This window comes from Danio rerio, chromosome 15 (assembly GCF_049306965.1).
Source record: "Danio rerio strain Tuebingen ecotype United States chromosome 15, GRCz12tu, whole genome shotgun sequence".
Lineage (NCBI taxonomy): Eukaryota > Metazoa > Chordata > Actinopteri > Cypriniformes > Danionidae > Danio > Danio rerio.
The window spans coordinates 21,783,570-21,805,859 of NC_133190.1; the positions used below are offsets into that span (position 1 = coordinate 21,783,570).

Sequence of the window (22,290 nt, forward strand, 5' to 3'; positions counted from 1 at the left end):
TTTCATTGTGTTCATTTTTGCTATTGTGTATCTAATAGGCTATGTTGAAAAATATTTACAGATATCAGCCATCTACTTTTAAACTAGTATCAATTATTGATATCACTTATTTACACTGCTACTAAAATCATGTCAATAGTAGATTTTAAGAACAGACATTTGAACTAGATTAACAATAAAAAAAACTTTATAATTGTATTTCTGATATGTAAAATGGGAGTGACTTTTAACTAGTGAAAATACAATTATTAAGAATTACTTTTCTTACTAGTTGAGATTCAGTTCCTGTTATAAAACTACTGAATTTGAAATGTAATGGGCTCTATTTACAGCTAGTGTATTTCAGCCAATGATAAACTTCTGGTTAATGTGACTATTTTTTTATTTAATAAGGTTCCTTTTACAGTATCTGGTGTAATGTAACAATACATTCAGTTAAATAGACTTAAGACATTCATTAGTTGTTTAAGCGTAAAATGATATGAAAGACTGTGTAACTGCTAGCCCCGTCAGAATCAGCAGGTGAGCGCAGAAATTCTATTGAAAATACTGAGGTAAAATAAACCAGGGGCGCTTGTTAAAGTGTTAAAACGGCTTGCCATATACCGGCTTGTTTAAGATGAACTACAAATCAAGTCTGTATTTGAACTACATTACCTACAAGCCCCGTGGTTAGTCATCGCGTCACATAATCAACATGGCGGCTAGGGCACTCATAAGAGGTGTCCGATTGGGATCAAATAGTATCGGCAGACCACGCAGTTTAATATTTAACAGTTTGCATAGACGAGGAATAGCAGCTTGCATTGATCGTAAGTCAAATTTTTGAAAGCCTCTGATAATCATAGCAATTTGTTGAGAGATGAGGACAGTCAGTCATTTAGGGCTGCTAGATTGGATATGTGCGTCAGATATATGGTTTTAATAACTAACGTTATGCTATAACGTAGATTTAATGTCATATTCGATACTAATGTCAAATTTAGGTCTGTTTTTTTTTTTTTTTTGATCTAATGTTTGTAGAGGTACAGGTTAAAATTTTGTTCCTACTGATTTAAAAATAGGAAGTTTTATTTTTTTTTAAAGAGTGTCCTAAATCTAATTTTACTGGGCTTGCATATTAAAATTTTTATTATACATTTCTCCTTAGTAAACAGAGTTGTTGTTAAGTTAAGTTGTTGTTAATCGAACGTCAGCTGTGCCTTTTTGGAGTTTCAGAGTTGATGAAATTGTACATTACTTTGTACAAAATTGACAACAAATATTTATAAAAATTCATAATTTCTGTAACAAAGTTGAAGTTCGTGGTTCCTCAAACGCCATTGGTTGTCTGTTAACAAGCTCCGCCAATCATATTTGGGGGTGTGTATGGCGCACAGTCGATTGGCTCTGATCAGACAGTTTTTTTTTTTTTTTTTTTGTCATCTTCTTGTGGTTCATCTTTCATTTGTCACCTCAACAGATGCTTCCAGTACATAAACCACTAATATAAATACTCAATTTATTCCCACAGCCTCTATAGGACTTACAGATGAACAGAAAGAGTTTCAGAAGGTGGCATTTGACTTTGCTGCCAATGAAATGGCACCACATATGGCAGAATGGGACCAAAAGGTAACCTGAACATCTGAAAGATTATTGTTATTATATAGCATTCCCACAGCTTCTACCACTGAAATAAGTTCTGTACATTCAGTCACTTCATATTTGCAGGAAAGTATGTTGGTCCTGTGACAGATTATTATCGAATTAAGTTTGACCTAAACTGTTTTGGAAATGCAAATGCTAATATTAATAATATTTGCAGGAAATCTTCCCTGTAGAGGCCATGAGGAAAGCCGCCGAGCTGGGCTTTGGTGGGATTTACGTGAACCCTGATGTCGGGGGGTCTGGACTGTCTCGTCTGGACACTTCTATCATATTTGAGGCTTTATCCACAGGTTGTGTCAGCACGACTGCTTACGTCAGTATTCACAAGTGAGTCCCCTCATAATTTATACATTTAAGTTTTCAATTTAAGATAAGATTAAAAACTCACTTAATTTTGGCATATTATTTCTTAAATCATGACCTTAAGTTTTGCTTAAAAAATGATTTTTGGTTTAAGAATATTTAGATAGTCTTCATTGTGTTGTAATTTATATGGATTACCTATGGGGCACATGCTTGTAAACTCATTTCATTTCATTTATGGTTCTTTGTATTTTGCAAAGTAATTATTGATTGTGTTGTCACAGTATGTGTGCCTGGATGATTGACACATTCGGAAACAATGAGCAGAGGGAGAGGTTCTGTCCTGATCTCTGCTCTATGCAGAAGTTTGCCTCCTACTGTCTCACAGAACCTGGTGAGTTCAGGATCCCATTTTTTTGTGTTCCTGTGTGGGATATTTCAGTGTCACTGTTAACTCAAACTGTTAACTGCACATTTCAAAGTAAAATGATACAAAAATTAACAATAGTTAAGTATAATAAAATTGACTGTAAGTAATATAGAAGCAAATATTCCTTCAATCCAAAACTGTTTTCTATTTGAAAGTATTTTAATAAATGTAGTTTTTTTTTCCTGTGGTGTCGAAACTACATTTTTAACACTACTACTGCAGTTTTACTGTAAGTGTCACTTTACATCTTTCAGTACAATGTTCAAAGCTTCATGTTTATCTTTTTATTTTATTATTATTTTTATTTGCATATATTTATGTTACACTTTATGTTATAACTCCTTTTTATTATTATTTTATTTTTTATTTTACAGATTAAAAAAATTATAATTTAAGTACAAAACTTTACCAAAAGAAAAAGGTAATATGCCGGATAATCTTCAATATGCCAGCATGCTCTTTTTAGATCAACTTCAACTTCCTTTATTGAGCACATTTAATTCAATTTTAGTTGGCCGTGCTGTTCAAAGGTTATAAAAAAACAGAAAGGAGGGGGAAATAAATAAATGCAAAAATCCTCATACAATTATTTGCAATTAAAAGCGCATGTGTGTGTGTGTTGTATATCTGTATTTATGCATACAATACATACAAACAGTTATGTCTAGTTCTTGAATCTGATTGGCTTATAGCTATGTGATATTCTGCAAATAACAGCACTCATCTAGCCTTTCCCCACTTTACGCCCTATGTCAGCATCAATGCTTCCCATTCACCTTGAATGGGTGACGTCAGGCGTTGCCGAACTGCATTGTGGATCTGTCAGCGATGCTTCAGTGGCGTTGCTTGCTGCAGAAGTTTGGACTTTCTCAACTTTTCAAGCACCAACAAAAGCATCAGCCAATCAGATCGCTGTATGCAAATACACCAGCTCAGACAGTAGCTGATTGCTAATTAATTTCGATGGCTGACGCTGCCATGATGATGGCGCAAGCCCCAACTTTAGACACGCCCTCTGTCAATCATTGATGCTGAAGCCCTGTGTGAATCAGGCGGTACCCTTGTGTATTACTCCCCCCACATACAGCAACAAGCAGAGGACACACTACAGTTTGACAAATTTTGCAGCTGTTGGACAACATAATGTACTTTTGGGTTTTCTTTTTGTGGAAAATGTAGTTGTTTAGATTGCAACTGTGCAGTTTATTTATAAAGATAGTGCCTATTTTAAAATATTTATAAATTCTGAGTGACATCGCGTCGGCATTAGCCTGTCTTTGAGCAAAGGCGTTAGATGTTTATTCACAATATGGTGACAGAGACCGCATAATAAGCGATTAGAAGAGAAAAACAGAATAATTTCTAACTACAGCTGATCAAATCATTACTAAACAGGTAAGTGACATTCTAAGTCAATATAATTGTAGTGTATTGAGTGTGAGATCTTTGTATAACCCTGATTTACCTTCTGGTTGACCATCTGTTTCTAATGAAATCTCCTGTTTTCGTTACTGCAGACTAGTTCAGTAAAAGAAAGAAAGAAAGAAGAAATGCCCGCATGTGTTTAGTGTTTTAGTGTTGTATCGCAAGCACAATAGTAATCTGATAGTGTTTGCAATGCTTTGTCTTTTTCGGGGTTAATTATTGTGATCTCTCGATTGCAACAGACAAATACTAAGAAATCTCTGTAGACAGATGGCATTTCATGCCGTTCAGCCTCATAATCTTAAAATGTCAGCAAAATCACCTGTTTTGTTATCACTTTAGACATTACGCTAGAAAATCATTCAAATACTAGCTCTAAAGGGATGTTGGTGTATGTGCAACAGTTTCTGCTGTTCTGACGTCAGCTGCAGGTGTGAATGAATAGTGGAAGAAAGTAGTTCCACATACAAAAAGGTTTTTAAACTCTCGTGTTTGATTTTCTTTTTTTTATACCCGATTATGCGGTCACTCCTAGCAGTGCAATATGGCTGTATATTGTCACTAAGGCATCACATGCATTCCACCAGTGCCGTTATACAGCCATATCACTTTGCTACTCATATGATATTGTTTATATAGATGTGTTTTTAACTTCGATTTTAAAATGTATATACTGTAGCGTTATCAGGAAGCACCAGCGTTTGGTTTAGCGATATTGCATGAAATAATGTGTATATATATATATAATTTTTACTAAAGTAAAATAAGGTATTTTAATGTTAAAAAGGAATGTTTTGCTGTATTCATTACCCTCAGGTAGTGGTAGTGATGCTGCTTCACTTCTAACCAGCGCAACGCTCAAAGGAGACCATTATATTCTGAACGGCTCCAAGGTACATAAAGACATGATTGAGACATAGACAATGCATGCAGCATGCAGCCTCCCAGCAGTTTTCACTGTTTCCCATCAGGCGTTCATCAGTGGAGGCGGAGACACAGATGTTTATGTGGTGATGTGCAGGACAGGAGGGAAGGGGCCAAAGGGAATCTCCTGTCTGGTGGTTGAGAAAGGAACTCCTGGACTCAGCTTTGGCAAAAAAGAGAAGAAGGTAGTCAGCATCTACAGTATTAACATTGAAATTCTAGCAATTGCATGCAAGTTTGAGAGCCAAAGGTCCTGTTCTTCCTGGATAATCACAAAGCCACGTTTCCTCCAAAACACATAAACTGAGGCTTAAACCAAAATACAAGAGACAGTCAGATTACCTCATGTCCCATTCACAATTGAGAAAACAAATACAGTGAAAATGCATAATGTTACAGTAGAATTAATTAACAAGTCAGACTGCATAGAGGAACTATGACATCAATTTGTATGCAAAACCCCGGAAGCGAGTAAGCATTTTAGCAGTTCCGGTCCCCTCGTCCCAAAGTCAATGGTTTTTTGGGGGGGATTTTGGTTAAATCGCTTTATTAAGGTTTGTGGCTAACACAATTTTAAGATACTTTCACGTTTTAATCTATGAAATAAAATGCATCACATACATCTCAATCTTGATTTTTTTAAAATCTGTTACGCTTCTTTGAAAAGACGGTTGCTGTCAAGTTGCTAAATGGGACTACAGGCAACGTTGCAGACATTATAGGTCATCAAGCTGATCTGTTCTGGAATGTAACTCGCTTGTGTTGGGCATTTGGATTTGTCTGATTTAAGTATTTTCATAAGTAGTATTTTATAGTTTGTAGTATTTTTCTAATTGGGAATTCATATTGTGTGTAGATAATGCCTTCACTTCCAGAGACTGTAAAGATTAATTTGTTGATCATTTATTTTAATTAAATGATATTATGGGGAGACTGCTTACCAGTGCAGTCTGTCTCTTTCCTGCTCTCAGTAATGCAAATGTGTAAATAAATATAAAAATACACACATATTAACTGTCATTTTAATATGATCAACTGATTTTTCAGCGTTTTTTTTTTTCTTCATCTGAACACATTTATCTATCTATATGCTAAACTGCAAAAGTAAACAGCAATTTTTACACTCCTTAAAATGTACAACATATGTGACTGTATGGGCTGCTTTTCGCTGTACTTCGTGATAAAAAAAAATGAACTTTTAATGTTGTTCTATGTCCATAATAGAACTTGCATGCATAAAGACTTGTTCCTCACGCCTCAATTCTGTCGTGTGTTACTATAAGTGAGCTGTGTGTACGCGAACGATACATCTATTTAAATATGTCTTATGATAATACTATGTAGGCACATTTAAAACATTTACAACAACCGTAAAGCAAAGCAAAATGTATTTCCCATGTAAAAATCTATGCAAAAGGCACGCACGTCTATACATATGTGCTTTTGTGTATTTATTTTTTGTATTATAAAGTGTGGATTATAATATAATAAACCGAGAGATTAACTCTATGGGCTCTATTTTGTCGATCCATGCGCAAAGCGCAAAACGCAGGGCGCAAATGCTTTCAGGGCGTGTCAGGACGCGTTTTTGCTAATTTAAGGACAGGAAATCTGCCTTGTGCTTTGGCGTATGGTCTAAAAGGGTTGAGTTTATTTTCTTAATGAGTTACAGGTGTGTTTTAAGAATAAACCAATTAGAGTCTCATCTCCCATTCCCTTTAAGACCCAGCTGCGTCGCGCCAAGAGCGCATTCGCTATTTACAGGACGCAAAGTAAGTCTAAGTGGAAAAAATGACCATTTCACAAGCAAACAGTTAACAGTTGACAGTTTTTAACAGAAAACTGTTAAACAGAGCATCTACTGCGTGAGAATGAGAGATAATGGATCACTTTCACTTTCGCTCTTGGATAGGGAAACCTTTAAGCACAGACATCAATAAGTCTATAAATAAATACTTTTGTTTTTTAAGCGCAAATATTCGTTTCAAAACTATTTCTAAATTCAGTTCTAATTTCCAGCAAACGAATAAATGAATAATAATAGCAAAATGTGCTCAAAAACCTGAGTTATATCATAAAACACATGCTTTGCACCATATGGTCTTAAACCTGACAGGTGGGCATCTGGGCTTGTTTTTTAATAAAACAAATATAAATATGGATATAATAAATAATACTGCTAATAATAACAACATTATACAAAAGCAAATTGTTATGAACGAACTGAAAAAGCCTCCCGAGATGAAGAAGACATAAAAGCAGTGGTTTTTCATATTTATGTAGGCTAGAAAATAATGTTTTGTAATATTTTAATCCTTTATATTTATATTCTATATCTATTCTTATTATATCCTATATATATATCCTTAATATTTAAATTTTTTCATATGTAAAGATATTTGTCTATTGCTCTCTTGTGCGTATTGAGCAGTGCGTAGAAAAATCTATTATAGTTTCTCAAAATAGCAACGCGCCAGCGGTCCGCCTCAGAACGCCTCCCTTTTTAGACCAGAACGCCTATGGGCGCAAAAATGAGCGCTAATGCATTTGCTATTTAAATAGCGTAGCGCAACGCCTCAAAACGACTCTTGCGCCAAGCTGAAACTACCAAAAGACTACTGCGTCACGCCTTGCACCACACTGCGCCGGGTGTATGATAGGGCCCTTTGTCATGGACCATATTTCTAAAAATAAGCTAGAAAAGTTGTCTGTAGCAGGGTAGCACTGACGTCACAGACGAGCGCCCCGAAGGCGCTGTAGTTCGTTTATAGCCTAATGTTAGCTTTTCAATTCTTGTGTTTGCTTTTAAAATGCAAAAGTGCCAAAAGTTGTATTTTCGTGTGAGGATTATCCGGCTGGACTAAACGTGTAAGTGTAATGAACAGTGTTTGAACACAGAGCCTATTATTTGCAATCTTCGAAAAACCTATGGGAAAATCCTATAGGGATTTAATCGAGGGAACAAGTTTTTATGCTAGCAGCCGATTAGCCTACAAGATGTCGTCATAGTTTCTCAACTATAGTCGGAACATTCTGATGACAGCTAAATTTTGCATCCATAAATGTACATTTTCAAAGAAACACCCTTACTTTTTTATTTTTCAGAATTTTGATTTATTGGTGAACTCTTTAAAAGAAATGATGTTGCATGTAAAACTCATTTTTGGTGTAAATCATTTAAACTTGTTTAGTTTGCTGGAATTGTATTTGTGTAACCTTTTTGTCTCTTTGTTCATGTTGTATCTTTGTAATGTTCTTTCTTGCATATTAAAAATAAACAAAGCAATAAACATATTAAACATTAAAACAACTATTAAATAAATTAAAACAACAAGTTAACTAAAACAATACATAACAGATTAATAAGACTTAATTCAATTACAATGGAAAATTCTCTTTAAAAATGTAGTTTGCATCTTTTTGTTATTATAATGTCAGATTATGGTTATGAGAGAAATCAGTTATAATTGAAGTTACTTTAAATGAACGTAAATAAAAATCTAATTAATTTAACGTTTGCTGTTTTCATGTAAATACATTTTATAAAAACAAAAAAGTTGTTTGATTAAAATGTGTCCTAACATGTTTTACATTTTAACATGTATATTAATATGTTTTCAGTAATGTTTATATAATATATACAATACAATAGAATGTACTTCCAACACAGCCGTGATCCTTCAGTGTTATATTTTGCAAGACTTCTGACTTCTAGCATCATTTTTAAAATAAAGTTCAGACTAACATGAAAATATCTGAGACATATCCTGTCTATGTGAACAGCTTGTGCTAGCAGCATAGGACATACTTTTGAAGTCAGAATTATTAGCCCTCCTGAATTATTATCTTCAACACATTTCTAAATGTAATGGTTTTAATAACTAATTTAATATCTAATTACTGAATTCTTTTTTCTTTGCAATGATGACAGTACATAATTTTTGACTAGATATCTTTCTGGATACTATTATTCAGTTTAAAGGTTTAACTAGGTTTATTAGACAAGTTAGGGTAATTAGAGGAATTATTGTATTACAATGGTTTGTTCTGTAGACTATCAGAAAAAATGCTTAAGGGGGCTAATAATATTGACCTTAAAATGTGATATAAAAAGTTAAAAACATGCTTTTATTCTAGCCGAAATGAAACAAAGACTTTCTCCAGAAGAAAAAAATATTCTAGAAAATACTGTGAAAAATTCCTTTCTCTGTTAAACATAATTTGGGAAACATTTAAAATGAAATAAAACTTCACAGGGGGACTAATAATTTTGACTTCAATTTTATGTACACATAAATACTTGCTAACAACATTAACTTGCTAACAATAACAAAAGCACCAAATCAAGTTGAACCAAATCACCTTCCCTGCCTGTAGGATTTTTTTAGAACGACTGTCAGACTGTGCTGCAGAGTGTCCAGGAGGTGGCAGGATTGAGTTATTTTGTCTCTGACGTGCTTTACGTTCTGATTTGAATTCTACAGGTAGGATGGAACTCTCAGCCAACCAGAGCCGTGATATTTGAGGACTGTGCTGTCCCTGTGACCAATCGGCTCGGGACGGAGGGGCAGGGCTTTAGCATCGCCATGAAAGGCCTAAATGGAGGCAGAATCAATATTGGTGAATAGTTTTGTAACTTTGATTTAATAACCTGTTTATTGAAAGCCTTTGTCTGTGATTGATTTGAAAGAGTCAGTTCATGCAGAAATTACATTTTCCTCTGGTGGTTGCTGGTGTTTTTTTTTTTTTTTTATCTGTGGAACTTAAAAAAAACAGATATTTTGAAGAATGTTAGAAAACCGGTAACCATTGACATCCACAATTGGGGAAAAACACTTTCTAACATTCTTCTAAATGTCTTCTTTAGTGTTCATCGGAAGAACTTGTACAGGTTTTGGAACGGAGTAAATGATAACAGAATTGTACATTTTTGTGAATCTTTTTTTTTCTTGTGTCACAGCATCTTGTTCTCTTGGAGCAGCTCATGCATCTGTGCTTCTAGCTCGAGATCACATGTGTGTGCGGAAACAGTTTGGAGAAACACTAGCGAACAGTCAGGTAAATGTCTAGGTCACATTTAAATGTTTATGTTTACACGTTTTATTAAACATTACTCAATTTCAGTTCTTTGCATTAAATCTAAATGGATTGACAATTTAAGGGTTAATTTACCCAAAAATGAACATTCTGTCAGCATTTACACACCCTCAAGTGGTTCTAAACTAGGCATGGGACGTTAACCATTTTTAAGGTATGCTGGGGTTTAGAAAAGTCAAGGTTTTAATGTAATGTGTCATTAAATACACATTATAAGGTTTTAAAACTGTCAAATTTTCAGCAAAACTGTTCCTGAGGTGTGAGTATGATTTCTTTTTATTTTTTTTATGTTTTTCTTTTCCTTTCTTTTTTTTTTAAGGACAACAGTATCTTTGAATAGTTACGGTTTAAATAGTAAAAAATCTGTTTTTGAAACAAATGAAGAAAGCAAAAGTCAATAATTCTTTAAGCCTGACATATTTACTGCTCCAAAATATTTTAAATGTTTCTCAAAATAAAATTTATTGTGTTCAAAAGGGGAAAAAGTTTTTTTTTTTTTTTTTTACTCTTAGTTTAAAAAGAAAATATTTTAGAGCAGTGATCACAATACCGTGAAACGGGGATAATTTTTATCCAAGGTTATCATACTTTCAGAATCTTATCCCGGCCTATGCCTATTCTAAACCTAGAATTTCTTGCGACTATGAAACATAAAGTAGATATTTTGAAGAATGTTGGAGAAAAAAAGCAGCCATAGTAGGTAAAAATGACCATTTAAGTTAATGGCTTCAGGTTTCAAACATTCCTTCAAATATCATCATTTGTGTTCAACAAAAGAAAGAAACTCAGTTAGGTTTGGAAAAAGTGGTGAGTAAACAATGTCCGGGATTGTCATTTTTGGGAGAGAATCAATTATCAAACTACACATTTGTTTGTTGTGAATATGTGCCCTCTAGTGGTGAGAATTACAGTACATATTATGCCGTTATTTTTGGTCTGCATTTTGAAATAAGAAACCTGTGTGTGTGTGTTTAGTTCCTGCAGTTTAAGCTTGCTGAAATGGCCACTAAGCTGGTTGCGTCTCGTTTGCTTGTGCGTCAAGCGGCCTTGGCTCTGCAGGATGGGCGACCGGACGCCGTCTCGCTCTGCTCAATGGCCAAGCTCTTTGTGACAGATGAATGTTTTTCAGTAAGTACACACACACACACACTCACACACTCACTCACCTATCCCTCCTGTGACATTTTATCTGGGTGATTTGTGATGTTGTAGCATAAGTGTAAAAATATACGACTGTTCAGAAGTTGTGTATGCTGGCGTTTTTTTGTATGGCACCTTTCTCGGACTTCAAGTGTATTAGAATGCAAATTAGAGTGACTATAATTCAATCGCCTCTCACGTCATTCAAATCACATGTTTGAAAGCATTTAGGATTTCCTGTAAAACACAATGATTACAGAAGAAGTAGGTTATTTGGGATGTGGTGGGTTTCTTAGGTTATTAAAGGTGTTTTCTGTCACTAGTTAAGCCTGCATCAATGCATTCAGTGTAACCTGCACGATTAATCATTAAAAGATCGGGATCTCGACTCCCACACAACATAAATTATAAATAATGGTGATCTGCATATGTTTATTAATCCTTCAAATCGCTGCATTTAAATCTGTGTTTGAAAAACGCAAAAATCAGGAAAGAGATTCAATCTTTAGTCTTTTGAGTTCTATTACAAACAGTCAAATAACACAGAAGTACTGGGATAACAGTTTATAATCTGGAAAAATCCACTGATGTTTATGGTAAAGATTAAAATCATCATCATATGCTCAAAAATGAAAGTTGTGGAAAGCAATTAGACTATGTAACCAATAGGTGGCGACAACCAGCCATCAAAAATATGCCACTGAATAATTCTTGAAAGATGACACATCTAGCAATGAAACATGACGTTTTACAAGTGAATAACTGAATCATTAATTAAAAACGAGACTAAAAATAAATATGAATTGTACAAATGATAATGTTAGATTTGTGCATTTAGTGTTCAAAGCAACAGTAGTAGTAACAGTGAATTTTTCATTGGACTGAATGTTTTACAACTTATTTTTATTCAGCTGATTATTTCTTTATTTAATTTTTTTTTAATTACAGCTTCTAAGTTCTGTTTGTTAAAACCAAAATTGTCCTGCAGTGCTGTTTTTGTAATAAAAGGAAAGCAAATGGTCCGATCCGTGACTTAAAAAAAAAACATTATGTGAACCGAACCGTGAAATTTGTGATCTGTTACACCAGAAATATTTATTTATATCGCAAACACGTCAACAATTCTGTGTTTTTCTGTCATTATGGAGTGCTGTGTGTACATTGAGCAAAAAAATAATTGAATGATTTTAGCAAATGGTTACAATATAACAAAGAATGACGAGTTTAAGGGGGTCTGAATACTTTTCGCACCCCTGTGTGTTTCTAACATATTAAACAAATGTCACACAAGCAAGAGTAGAGATTTCTTGAATATTAGAACATGAAGTTGATCTCGAAGTTTTTTTGAATAAAAGTATAAATTAATTTCTGTTTCCTTTCTTAAAGAAACGATAAATAAAATTATATACATACATAGTTTTAGAAAGATAATATATTTTGGGCACCAAACCAGCGTATTCAAATGATTTCTGATGAACGATGCTACAAATTCAGCTTTTATACTATCACAGGAATACATTTTAAAATAAGTTTTTAAATGTATTATAAGTAAATAAAAATTTTTAATCCAATAATATTTCATAATATAATTTTTTTATAGTATAAGTGATTATTTTTGAACAGTACTTTAAGTTTTTTTTTTTCTCTCTTTCAGATATGTAACCAGGCTTTACAGATTCATGGAGGTTATGGATACCTTAAGGACTATGCAGTGCAGCAGTACGTCAGAGACATTAGAGTACATCAGATATTGGAGGGTAATGAAGTGTTTGTTTGTTTGTTTTATTTGTTTGTTTGTTTACACACACACACACACACACCCCGAAATATACTGTATGACTGCTGTAATGTCTTATAATATGCATGTAATATTTACAATAATTAATATTGAATAAATCCATGTTAAAACATCATGACTGCATATCAATATAGTAAAACAATTTTATTATAGTTGTCTTCTGGATTTGGTAAGTTGCACTTCTTTTTATTTACCATAATGTATTGTCTTTTAATTAGGAACAAATGAAGTGATGAGGATGATCATCGCGAGAAGTTTGCTCACTGAGTCCTGATGCTGAATGGAGTAAAAGTGTTTGTGCCGTCGTTGTCTAAAAGCACAGATATGAGGTCAGGTGCCTGTTATCTCCCTCATGATTTGACTGTAGAGATTACTGATCTTCCACACTCCTGTGTCTGTTGACTTTGATCATGAGCCATCAACTGTGTTTTTATGCATATCTTCAGAACGTTTATGCCTTAAACTCTTACATTAGTAAATCTAGGTTACGGTGTGGTGATATTCTAATAGCACAGTGAGGAATTTAGTTTGGGGTGGGGTATAAATTCTGGGATGTTACAAGACGATAAGTAAAGAGAAGCAATGGCTATGATGCTAAGTTACTGAAAGACTGGATTAAAGTTCAATAAATTAGTAAATTCCATATTTCACTCGTTTGTGTACTTGCAGATTAATACAGTATTCAGCACTTACTTTTCACTACAGACAGCTCTCATTGTCAGATCATTTTCACAGCACTGAAGATCAAGCATGGTTTTGTAAATCTGATCCTCGTGTTATTCTTTAATTCTTAAATAGCTGTTGTGGCTTCTAACTGTCTTGTTCACCCTGCAAAATAATAAAATAAATATATTTTGATGAAACTTTGCATAAAGGATGTTTGGGCTTTGCATGAAAATCATGCAAAAAATGTCTTGTCAATATGAGTGTGTACTGTCTAATGATATTTCGTTTGTATCGCAATAATTACAGGTTAGGTTTGAAGTTACAACAGTTTTTTTAAATGCCTGAACATCATGTTTACACAAGTAGCAGCCATATCTTTATGCCATGTGACACAAAACAGCACTAACTGGATGCAACAAAATAAACCTTGAATTTAAGGATACACAGATACAGATACTGGTTTCGAAAAAGATTATTAATTTTATACTTACTCTTGAAGTGGTTTTGGCTCCATACATGTTCACAAGAAAATAAATAGGGAGTTCATACAGGTTCACAACTCTAGGTCTCTTGTATATAAAACAATACAATATGAAAAATAGAAAATAAAATGCTTACTCTTAATATTTAAGGTACTCGTTGTAAGTTGTAACTTCAATAGAAATTCTTGCTTCCTTTAGTATTATCGTTATCACAGTAATAAAAATCGCGGGCTCTTCTAGGATCTCAACCAAAGGCCTCTTGGATGCATATAGCAGGACAGTAAACTAAATGTGCAGCCATTATAGGGTTTTTTTGGTTTTTCATAAATTAAAGTTCTAGTTGAGATCAAACATCTGAATGAATTTTAGTTTTCTTGTTGTTACAGATGAATTAAAAATGAAAAAAAGAAATGCCAACAACTTATGTTGGTAGTTGGGGGCTTGTCCGGAATCTCAATCTAAGTCCTTTTGAATGCATATAGTAAGATGGTAATCTAAATGTTGCAGCCATAATAGTGTTTTGTTTCTCATAAATTTAAAGTACTAGTTGGGGTCAAACATCAGATGAAATTTTTGTTTTCTTGGAGAGACAGGTAAGTCAAAAAAGAAAAAAGAAATGTCAACAACTTATTTTTGTAGTTGGGGGCTCATCCGGGATCTTAACCCAAGGCCTCTTGAATGCACATAGCAAGATAGTAAAACTAAATGTAGCAGCCATAACAGTGTTTTTTGTAGTAAATTTAAATTACTAATTGGGATCAAACATCTGAATGAATTTTAGTTTTCCAGGTGTTACATTCATTTATTCATTATCTTTTCAGCTTAGTTTCTTTATCCGGGATTGCCACAGCGGAATGAACCCCCAACTTATCCAGCACGTTTTTGCGCAGCGGATGCCCTTTCAGCTGCCTCCCATCTCTGGGAAACATCCACATACACTCTTTCACTCATACACTATGATAAATTTAGCCTACTCAATTCACCTGTACTGCATGTCTTTGGACTGTGGGGGAAACCGGAGCACCCGCAGGAAACCCACGAGAACGCAGGGAGAACATGCAAACTCTACACAGAAACACCGAGACTCAAACCAGTGACCTTCTTGCTGTGAGGCGACAACACTACCTACTGCGCCACTGCGTCGCCCTGGTGTTACAGATAAGTTAAAAAAGAAAGGAAGAAAGATTAACAACTAATTTTTGTAGTTGGGGGCTCGTCCGGGATCTCAACCCCAGGCCTCTTGAATGCATATAGCAGGATAGTAAACTAAATGTTTCAGCCCTCATAGTGTTTTTTTCTCATAAATTTAAAGTACTAGTTGGGATTAAACATCTGAAGGAATTTTAGTTTTCTTGGAGTTACTGGCAAGTTAAAAATGAAAGAAAGAAACAATGTAGCAGACAGCACTACCTACTGCGCCACTGCGTCGCCCTGGTGTTACAGAGAAGTCAAAAAAGAAACATCAACAACTTATTTTTGTAGTTGGGGACTCGTCCGAGATCTCAACCCAAGACCTCTTGAATGCATATAGCAAGATGGTAATCTAAATGTTAAAGCCTTAATTGTTCCTCATAAATTTTAAGTACTAGTTGGGATCAAATATCTGAAGGAATTTTAGTTTTCTTGGAGTTACAGGCAAGTTAAAAATGAAAGCAAGAAACAATGTAGCAGTCAAAATAAAGTGTTTGGTTGTAAATTTTAAGATAATGGTTGTCAGTACACTTTGTTACAATCAGGTCAATCAGGTACCACATCAAAGAAGTGTGATAGATTAACTCTTTAATCCACTGTATTATAAAATAAAAGTTCTGAACACGTTTTACAATGCAATTGTGTATAGGAAATATTAAAGTAAGCAGTCAAAACAAGTACTAGAACACTTGAACACTACCTCGCAGAGGCATATTCCACCCAAAGCCTTTTTCTCACGTCTCTGCTTCCATAATGTGGACAGGCATGACATTTTTTACTCTACATGATGCAATTTTAAAATAAAATGTGTGGAAAAGCCTAATAACAGAGTAGCTATCTTCAACAGCATTATTCACTGAACAGATAATAACATTCAGCATTAAAACAAATATAAAACTATGAAAAATGATATAACATTGCTCCCAATATTCAAGTCTTTAAACCACAAGGCTAGTTTTTCTTACGTTACCATGACGATGTGAATGAATGAACGAACACTTCCATGTAACAAATCTTTCATAAATTAAGGGCCCTTCCTGCTCCATTGAACAAGCATGGCAGTTTCTGGCATTGTTTTTGTTTTACATCCACATCATAAAACGTTTTAAGACGGCATATTCATGGGCATTTTCTTGTTTATTTTAGTTGTCCCTTTTCTCTCATTGAATCTGTAAATTCCTCTGAACAATCATAAAATAAAATAAAATTGCTCTGCTTCAGAAATCTGTCAACTTCTTGACAGGAAAAGAGGAAACTCCTGAGAGAAATGGAGGCACAAGAGGCAGAAGAACAGCTGATGCTAAAGATTTATGAACTGTTGTCATAAAATGAACCAAACGACAACCTAACATCTCAGGTTACCTAACGTTTCCCTGAGAGCCAATGAGATTCTGCATTGGTAGTTGCAATGCTATGGGAACACCTTGTGTGATTGCGTCATGAAGCATGCATCAAATCAGTTCAATAGTGTGGCCGAACATCACAATGTAACAAAGTATGTTGACCCGGAAGCTATAAAACATGCCAGAACCAAAGAATGTCAGCTTCTGATTGGCCTGAAGTAAGTCAATCACAGGCTGGCAGGAAGTATGTCAGGCCATCTCATTCACTCTCAGGAAACCACGTTTACAAATGTAACCAGAGACGATCCCTTTTAAGGGAGCTTGTACTGCGTTAGAAATTGCTACTCTATAGGAAATAGAATACCCATTCCACTGTACTGACCAATGCCTGTTTAGTGTGAATTGGAGTCACAGTTACACATAAGCACCTGGAACTCCAGAGTTCAGGTCCAGTTGGTAAAATCATAAGAATGTGTATGGGGTAGCCCAGGGTCACATACTTCTTGCAAGGACACACCTGACAGAAGAGCTTTAGAAGCTGCCAAACTCCTTGTAGAGTGTGTCCTGAAACTCAAAGATGACTTTTGTCAATAGGCCTCATAAGTAAACTGACATACACTCAACTATCCATTTGCTTAAGATTTCTCATAACTGCTCTAGGGTACTGAAAGGCTTTTACCATACCAAGTGCATAGTCAGAATAAGAGGTCTTGGTTTCCAGGACATGTAGGTCCCTCACTCTCTCGAGAGTAAGAAGATAGACTTGAGAGTAAGAAACTTTTATTCAACTGACTGTAATTGTTCAAAAAGAGCCACTGAAAGACCATTTGGGACTGTGGCTAGATACCTGGTACCTGATACCTGAACTTTCAACAAGCTAGCAGGCCTCAGCATTAAGGTGCCACAAGGGAAGCCACTTAATAAAAGGTTATGCCTATGGACTTATTACTCAGTGAATAGAATGAATGGTAATAACCTTGAAAAACTTGGTTGAAGTGATGATCACCTCCATTAAGAAATGAAAAATGTTCATCCTGTAGTATATCATTTCTTCATGGTGGGAGCTATAGAGAGGAGTATGTTCTGAACAACCTCAATTGAAAGACTAGAGTTTATGAATTGGGCACCCTTAGAAACTAACAGAATGTTCCTCCTGATGGGACTGTCACAAGGAGAGCTATCGGGGAGAGATAATACATCTGAGAACCTTAATTTGGCAATCACAAACAGAGCTACTAGCAGCTGACCTAGTCCCAGTAAACAGAGCAGAGCAGTTAGGCAGAAAGTTTTAAGTGCCACCTCACCTAAATGAGCTCTAAAACTTCTGGGTGGGGTCTTACAGTTTTTCTCAGTCGCTTTGGTGCATTTCTCACAACACCAGTACATTTCTGCAAAACAGTTAATGCATTTCTCAAAACAATTAGTACAAACGGCAAAACCTAGCTGATAACCTGCAAAAGTGCGTCACATGCTCAAAATGGATAGTTCATTCCTCAAAAGCAAGTATTCATGTCAATCAAAGCATCAGTATTATCAAAATTAAAAGTCCTGGCACCAATGTTTATGAACAAGATAGTCAAATGGCTTTGTAATGTTTTTATTTTGTCAGTTTACTCTGTACGTTTTTTCAATGCAAAAAAGTCATATTTTGGTGAAACTTCCTGAAAATGCTCAAGATAGTACTATATACTATTAGAACAGCCAATTGAAAACTACAGTAAAGTTAGACATCACTGCATTGAGTGAGTGTATCTGAGTACAAGACACTGAAAATGTATGTTTCACATTTTTTCTGCATTTTCTCTTTACAATTTGAATTTTTTCACAGCATTGTGCAGAAGAATAAATACACCCTTATTTACAACAAACATAAACTTTCTTTGGGTAGAGCTGTGCACAACTGTAAACAATAACTGTAAACAATATTGCAGAACATATTGGAACTGAACCAACTTACATACACAGGTCTGTAAATCATTCATGAAACTGTTCAATTTAGAAGACATTTTCAGTAAAATAAAAATGTAATTTTTTTTAAATAAAATTAGCCTGCAAGATTTTGACAACTAGTTTAACATTTTTGTATGTGATGACTCAAGTAACGAAATGAGGACTATTAGTTTTATATGGAATGACTATTCAGGATTCACAAGTTTAGTTCATTTTGACTGACATGACATAAGCAAATGATAATGTTATAAATAGCAGAGAGTTGCACGAAAGCAATTGATGCATGTCCAAAAGCATTTGCAATTTGCTGAAAGGAATGAGAAACTGCTACTAGGATGTGCACAAATGACTAATTGTTTTGAGAAGTGCATGACCTGTTGTGCAAATGTAAATAGTGTTGTGAGAAATGCACCAAAGCAACTGAGAAAAACTGTAATTCCTAGATCAGAGATGTCAAACTTAATTCCTGGACGGCCGCAGCCCTGCACAGTTTAGTGCTAACCCTGCTCCAACACATTTACCTGTAGGTTTCAAACAAGCCTGAATGACTCAATTAGTTTGATCAGGTGTGTTTAATTAGGGTTGGAACTAAACTGCAGGGCTGCGGCCCTCCAGAAAGTGAGTTTGACATCCCTGTCCTAGAGCCTCTGTCTTGGCATGAAGTATGCTACCTAGGACGAGCCTCTGAGGGCACTGAAGGAAAGCGGCCACCATAAGGTGAGGTATGGACTGTTTGCTCTCAGAAGAGTCAAAAGCCTGACACCACTGGAGCCAGAACTTTACTGAGGGAAGATTATTTCCTTGCTGCCTGTAGCCTTTAATCATAGATGTCTTTTCTGGGCTACCACAGAATGGTCAATGGTTCTAGCCATCTCCTTGATAACCTGGAGAGCAGGATCTGTGGCCTAATGCAGTTCTTTTATCACATCTGGGTCAACCCCCTAGACATTGTGATTTAGTACTTGTGCAACTGTTATAGGGAAACAAACACAATTCACAAAGTGCACTTGCCGAAGGTACAGAAGCTTCGTTTTGTTCAGGATTGCTTTATAGCTTCCTGCTCATGATCTCACACAATGCAGAGTCATGCTACAGTACATTGTGATGTCCTTCCACACCATCTTGGCTTCATAATGCAATTACTTAAAAGCATTAATATAGTGTTGCAACTACCTACACAGTGTAAATTCCCATAAAAGGGATCTGAATAAATGTAAAGCCATAAACAAACAGAGCAACATCATCAGTGACATCAGCAATTGGAATTGTAAATGTATAACACCCTGTTAAACTGGCAAAATAAAATACTGTTCTTGGTTAGTGAAACAGTTTGAAAAGATGATTAAAGAGTTTTTAGGCATAAAAAAACAAATGCAATTCAGTAAAAAAGAAAAACATTACACTTATAAACAAACAAAACATGACTGATTGCAATCTTACCTAAAAAAAACTTTCCCTGTCAAAACCCTTTCTAAAAGGATATATAGTCTTTAGCACATTGTTTGACTCGAGGGAAGCTACACAAGTGACCCGGCATGGTTTTGGGTGGGCACCATGACTGGCACTGCTCCCATGCGGGACAGAGTGGCATTGTTTATAGGCATGTTTAGGGGGCGCGGAGCCTGTGGCTGTGGCCCCTCAGTCCTTAATGTTGAGGAACCGTTTGGGTTGATTCCTCCGGGATTGTGATGGCGGTGGTGGTGGTGATGGTGGCGATGTGTGTGATTTGGTGTGCTGCTGGCATTATATCCAGGCAAGCCGTGCAGCGGGTTGGGCTCCCCTGGGCGGAGGCGGTAGGTGGTTGTACTGCCAGAGGTGGTGAGAATGGAGGCTGTATCCGAAGCACCAGGGGGGAATGGGTAATGGTTATTTTGCAGAGGATGGTTAGGGTCCCGTACAGGAGGGCTGGTGGCTATGGAGGACAGTGTGCCATTCTTTGAAATGATGTCTGAGCCTGTGCCACTTTTTGCCCAGGAAACACGTTTTGGGGCCTGGGCGTCTTCCCTAAAGCAAAGGAAAAAGATACTGTAATGAACACTTCAAAACAAGCAATGTGCAAACATTCGTTTAAAATTGGAAGATTCCGTTGGACAATATGACCTTAAATTGCTTACTGGTACAAGTGGTGACTGAAATATGGATGTGTACAGTCAAGCTTTTCATTGATCTTCAACAACTATCCTTTTACAGCACATTTATTTCGCAAACAGTTTCAAACATCATTTTCCTTTACAATAACCAAAACTAATATTCAGCATTAGTCACTTACTGTATGTTTCACACAATTGTCTGCAAATGAAATTTAAATTGAAAATAAAAATACTTTTGGAAAATGGATGAAATGTTCGCCTTTATTGCATTTCAAGAGATCACACTTAGCTGATGATTGATTCTAAAGCGTGTTTGGCATGTTGTCCCGGGAGAGAGCCCTGAGCTCATAGTATCCTCTAGCCTGGCATTCCCTCCCGTTTGTAAGGCGGGAGGGGAGTTTGAGCTCAGGTAGGTCTCGAGAACTCCCCCATTATTATATGGCTAATGGCAATTGGGAATAGCTGATTAAGAGCTCATCGATGGTGCTAATTTGGTTGGGTTAATTCACTTATGTCACATGTTTTGGACTGTGGGAGGAAACTGGAGAACTCGGGGGGGAAAACCCATGCGGTCACGGGGAGAACATGTTAACACACAGAAACGTCTACTGGCCAAGTAAGAACTTGTTTTTTTTTTTTCTAACCACTGGACTGATGTGCCGCCCTGTCATGGATAAGGAGGGGTTGTATGGGGGAATCTTCATGACGAAGATAACTAAAGTAAGAAACTCTGGTTATTTATAGTGAGTTAGCAATCATCTGATTGGTAGATCCGGCATTGCTAATGCAGGACCAGCTGTGGTCAGTCATAAGCACGTGGTCCTCTTAAAATAAGTTTATAAATAAACTTCACTTAGTTTGGTTTCTGGCTTGTTCCGCAGCTCAGAAATGCTGAAAAGAAAACATGCAGTCTTTCTGTCCTGCAGATTAGGTTTTTTTTTCTGGCCAAAGCTGTTACAGCTTAAAGCTAAACTGTTCCTGAAGCCAGTTTTTGCACAGACCACTTCCAAACCTTGATCTGAAGTCTCCTTTAAACCACTCCTTTTCTCTGGGTGAAGTGGTCCTGGCATAAAAACTATTCTGTTGTCAGCTCTCAGGCGCCTTTTATACCAAAGTCTGTCTACTGCCCATCCTTTTGACAGATCACACTAGGGTTGCCTGAGTCTTGAGTTGAACGTGTTCTGCCAGTAAACATTGCCTAATACTATTGATTTACTGTTAGAACACTGGATAATTATTAGACAATTATCCAGTGTTCTAACAGCAAATCAAGAGTACACACTGTAAAAATGCCCCTTATAATCAGTTTGTGTCGGGACAACATGAAGGACTTAAGTTAACATTATTTTATTTTTATTTTTTTTACAAATTTAAGTAGATTAAACATAAAACAATGAAGTTGTTGACTAAGGATTGTGTTGTTTCAGCCTATTTTGCAGCAAATGTCTTTTTTTAGTGTAGGTGATTACTGGCTAAACACGTTCAACCAAATGATTGGATAAAAAGTGTCACTAAAATAACAACTAAAATTCTGAACTATGTCCACATGATTTCCTACTGATTTCCTATGCATTTTGCTGATCATTTAGCATTTGCGTCGTTGTAAAATTTTAAAGACCTTCATGGATGAGTGATGAACGATTGCATACCGGGCTCTAATTGTGTGGACACTTATACACCCTTCAACATGGCGTGGTACAAAACAAGGCACGATTGGATGATTAACCTGTCAATCATATCGACAGCATTGTGGGTGGTCCTTTGCCATTTAAATCATCCAAAGTTCCCAGAAGTTCCCCAT

General features: G+C 35.8%; 2 protein-coding genes across 9 annotated transcripts in view; one reads left to right on the forward strand and one right to left on the reverse strand.

Moving 5' to 3' along the window:
• Positions 1–670: 670 nt before the first annotated feature.
• Positions 671–13,410, forward strand: acad8 (acyl-CoA dehydrogenase family, member 8). Its single transcript, NM_201155.1, is given in 11 exon segments — positions 671–812; positions 1,514–1,614; positions 1,808–1,977; positions 2,238–2,347; positions 4,625–4,701; positions 4,780–4,917; positions 9,217–9,352; positions 9,693–9,790; positions 10,805–10,957; positions 12,624–12,726; positions 12,986–13,410. Coding segments are annotated over 11 exon segments (1,257 nt in total). The 5' UTR covers positions 671–697; the 3' UTR covers positions 13,042–13,410.
• A 2,267-nt stretch (positions 13,411–15,677) lies between these two features.
• The window catches only part of esamb (endothelial cell adhesion molecule b), a 94,404-nt gene continuing 87,791 nt past the window's right edge, over positions 15,678–22,290 (reverse strand). For all 8 annotated transcript variants that reach the window (XM_021472936.3, XM_021472935.3, XM_073923598.1 and 5 more), the window contains one exon: positions 15,678–20,403. In XM_021472936.3, the coding sequence (XP_021328611.1) occupies positions 19,917–20,403 (487 nt within the window). In that variant the 3' untranslated portion in view covers positions 15,678–19,916. The remainder of the gene's footprint in view (positions 20,404–22,290) is intronic.